This window comes from Arachis duranensis, unplaced genomic scaffold (genome assembly GCF_000817695.3).
Source record: "Arachis duranensis cultivar V14167 unplaced genomic scaffold, aradu.V14167.gnm2.J7QH unplaced_Scaffold_40180, whole genome shotgun sequence".
Classification (NCBI taxonomy): Eukaryota; Viridiplantae; Streptophyta; class Magnoliopsida; order Fabales; family Fabaceae; genus Arachis; species Arachis duranensis.
Genome location: NW_026264918.1, coordinates 10,955 through 14,104, shown reverse-complemented (window position 1 = coordinate 14,104; position 3,150 = coordinate 10,955). Strand labels below are relative to the sequence as shown.

The following is a 3,150-nucleotide window of genomic DNA, read 5'->3' as shown; positions in this document are numbered from 1 at the left end:
GGGAAAGAGCGTAGTCCATAGAAAAATGGCCTGAGTTTTGTTGTGCCCAGTACTGAGTGCCCAACCGTGACTAAAGGGATGGATCCCTTGTTGATATAGCTGAAAGTGGGTGGAATCAATCGTTTAGTATAGTTGATCACGGCTGCATTTAGGATAGGAGCGATCTTTTCATCCAACTATTACATACATAAGAGAAGAAAGCTGTTAGCTTAGGGCAGAGGTATGCCCTAACTAAGCCTACCCGAGTTCACAGATGTCGTTGTTTATCCCTTTCTTTATTCATGAAAATTGGGGGAGTGTTCAGTCTATCTGAGTATAAGATCGAAAAGAATGAATGCATTGATTGCATTTCAAGTGAGATGTCCAAGAGAAAGGGAACGAGGGGAAGAAGCGACGAAGAAAAGAAGTGAATGAAAAAGCATGGCATGACGAGAATGGAGAAATTCGAGATGTTAGATGAACTTCCCTATGGTATGGGGCATGGCGGTCGAACCCTTTTTACAAGGATTTCACGACATTTCGGCGAGCGCGGGGCAAAGGACGCTACCGCAGGTTCCCGGGAATCCAATCCACTTTCTATAATAAGGGGAAGGAACTTCGGTGGTCGAAGGGGAGGGAGGTCTCCCAAAATGAGATTTGGACGGCTGTGGAAATTGCGGAACGAAAGCAATGGCAAGACCTTCTCTCGTCCAAGGAGTGGCGGTTAACGGAGCGGCATTTCAATCTCTGCGAAAGCAGAATTTCCGCTATTGTAACAAAGACTTTGTCCTTATATAAGGATAAGGATAAGGAAGGACACCTAAATCTAAACATCAAAGAAGAAGCGGATATTGCCAGAGGCATTGATGCCTACTTTGCCGATCTAAACCGCTTCACGTCTAATCAACAGCGGTTACGGCATATTCAACGAGTCCGCGAGTGTATAGGCAACCAAAAAAGTCCAATATGGCGCGAGATAAGGGGCTACATGGAAAAAAAAAAAAAAAGATCTAATCTAATAAGTTCTTCTATCTTTCTTTTTATCCTTTGAATTACTCATCTATATCCTATGTATGATTTTCATTTCGCATCGGAAACTATTTTAGGAGAAGTTCGAATCCGTTCCGTTCGGATATTGATCGGTCTTGGTTTGACATGGTTTACGCGTTACTGGTTCCCGGAAGAGTTAATATCTCCATTAGCTAAACCCTTTCTTACCCTGTCTTTGGACTCGTATTTTGTTTGTACACAATCAACGGAGGCCTCCCCGACATATGTTGCAACGTCTTCAATAGCATGTTCTTACTTCGTCTTTCCCTTAATAAGTCATCAAATTTGGTGCTTTTTGATCCCCAGTTGCCATGGGGAACAAAGGAGGAAATACAATCGATTCCTCTATTTAAGTGGTTCTCGCTTCTCCTTGTTCCTGTTCCTAACTCTTCCCCGGGTAGTTCCCAATGTTTGGTACTTTTTATACTTCGTGGGTGCAACATCAACAAATTCGCTCATGATCAAGTTACAACCTAAGATCTATGACCATATTATGCTAACTGTTCAGATTTCGTTCATTCCATCGGTATGCTCTCAGGTACCTGTAATTGTGATCTGTTTGCCAGAACCAAGGGGTCTTTCTGTGGAAACCTTCACGAACAATCGTCGTTTTTTGATGGTTTTTCCGCTTCTCACCGCTGCTCTTTCCACACCTCCAGATATCTGGTGCCAAATCGTCGCCCATTTCCTTATTTCTTCGATAATAGAGTTGACTATCTTTGTGGCATCGATTGTACAAGTTCGTGAAGAGGCTGGACGAGTGGAATGAGGGAAAGCGGCTCAATTGACAAAAAAGAAGAGTAGCCCCCCCCGAAGCTGCGAAGCATTTAAGGACGCAGCCAAACACTATGCGTTTTATGTCGACGATATAGAGGGGGAGAATTAAAAAATACAATTTATAATTAACTTTATGCACGAGCTCCAGAATCCGGGGAGCCTGTTATGCTTCCGGATCGAGGAGGAGGCCGCAAAATGGCGGCCATGGCCGGATTGAAGGACAATTATTTTTGTTTCTCTGTTGGGTAAAACTAGTATGTATAAAGGGAAGGCGGGCCTTTGTCATGGTGAGTTCTCCTTGGTTGGGTTGCTTCCGTGATAAGTGAGGAGGGGAGTGGTGAGGGGGGCCCCTCGCAAATGGTTCTCGCATTCACTATTTCATTTCAGTAATCCAATAACGAGCAAAGCCATTTTTAGCCATTACACTCGGAATCCGTAGTTCCTTTACTGGTAGTATGAGCAAGGAAAAGGAAGGAGGCTAGTCCCCGAAAATGCCTTTTGAAGTTGGGGTTCAAGCGTAAAACAAGGAAGAAACCTATGTAGTGGGTTCGACTCCCATTATACGCGATGTGGCGAAGATTGCTCGTTATTCCTTTTACCTGCCCGCTTAGTTAATTGATCTCTTGTTTAGCGAATCGGGAATAAAAGGCCGGCCTGGGTCTCTTTTCTAAAAATGCTTTCTCCCGCCACCTGGCTCGTGAGTCTAATTATGGGGTTCAGGAATAGGGGAAGAGGGAGTCTAAGTCTATTGGTATGGGTCCTAATCGCTCGTAACGATCCTTGCGGATCCCCTCTATCGTCTTCGTTCGAACTTGCTAGATTGCTTGCGTCTATGATCGTGCCAAAGGGCAGAGCTTTGTTTTAAGCACTTATTACTGGGTGAGCTAATACGAGTAGTTACAAATCGGATGCTACCAAAAAACGATATTTATCTAGTCTTCCTTCTCTCAGGACATTCTCTTCTTTTTTTACTATGTTATTTGCTTTCACTAGCACCGGTTAGGAGACCAGTAAGAGCAGATTCTATAACAGTAAGAGTTACTTCCACTTGGCTCAATAGCCAGAGATGAAAGTAATAGAAGCTTATTCTTTCACACAAGAGCTACCTATTTTTCTGAATGTCCAGCTTATGATGATTCAATTACAACAGCTGCAGCAAAAGTAGAAGGATCAGTCTCCCGATGTACCCAACACCTTCGAAACATCTGAGGTAAGGACCCCTTTTTCAGATTTCATGATGAACCCTAGACTGAATCCAACCCTGTCAAGAAGAAAGCCCTTTGTTACGCACTGGTCGCTTCCTGAAACAGCAGGGATATTCCATCGACCCGACCCCTCATTTTG

The 3,150-nt window shown here is 43.8% G+C and overlaps 1 protein-coding gene across 1 annotated transcript; it reads left to right on the top strand.

Moving 5' to 3' along the window:
* Positions 1 to 6: 6 nt before the first annotated feature.
* Positions 7 to 2,313, top strand: LOC127744491 (uncharacterized tatC-like protein ymf16). Its single transcript, XM_052256618.1, has one exon. The coding sequence runs from the start codon at positions 1,049 to 1,051 to the stop codon at positions 1,796 to 1,798; it is 750 nt and encodes a 249-aa protein (XP_052112578.1). The 5' UTR covers positions 7 to 1,048; the 3' UTR covers positions 1,799 to 2,313.
* Positions 2,314 to 3,150: the final 837 nt, after the last annotated feature.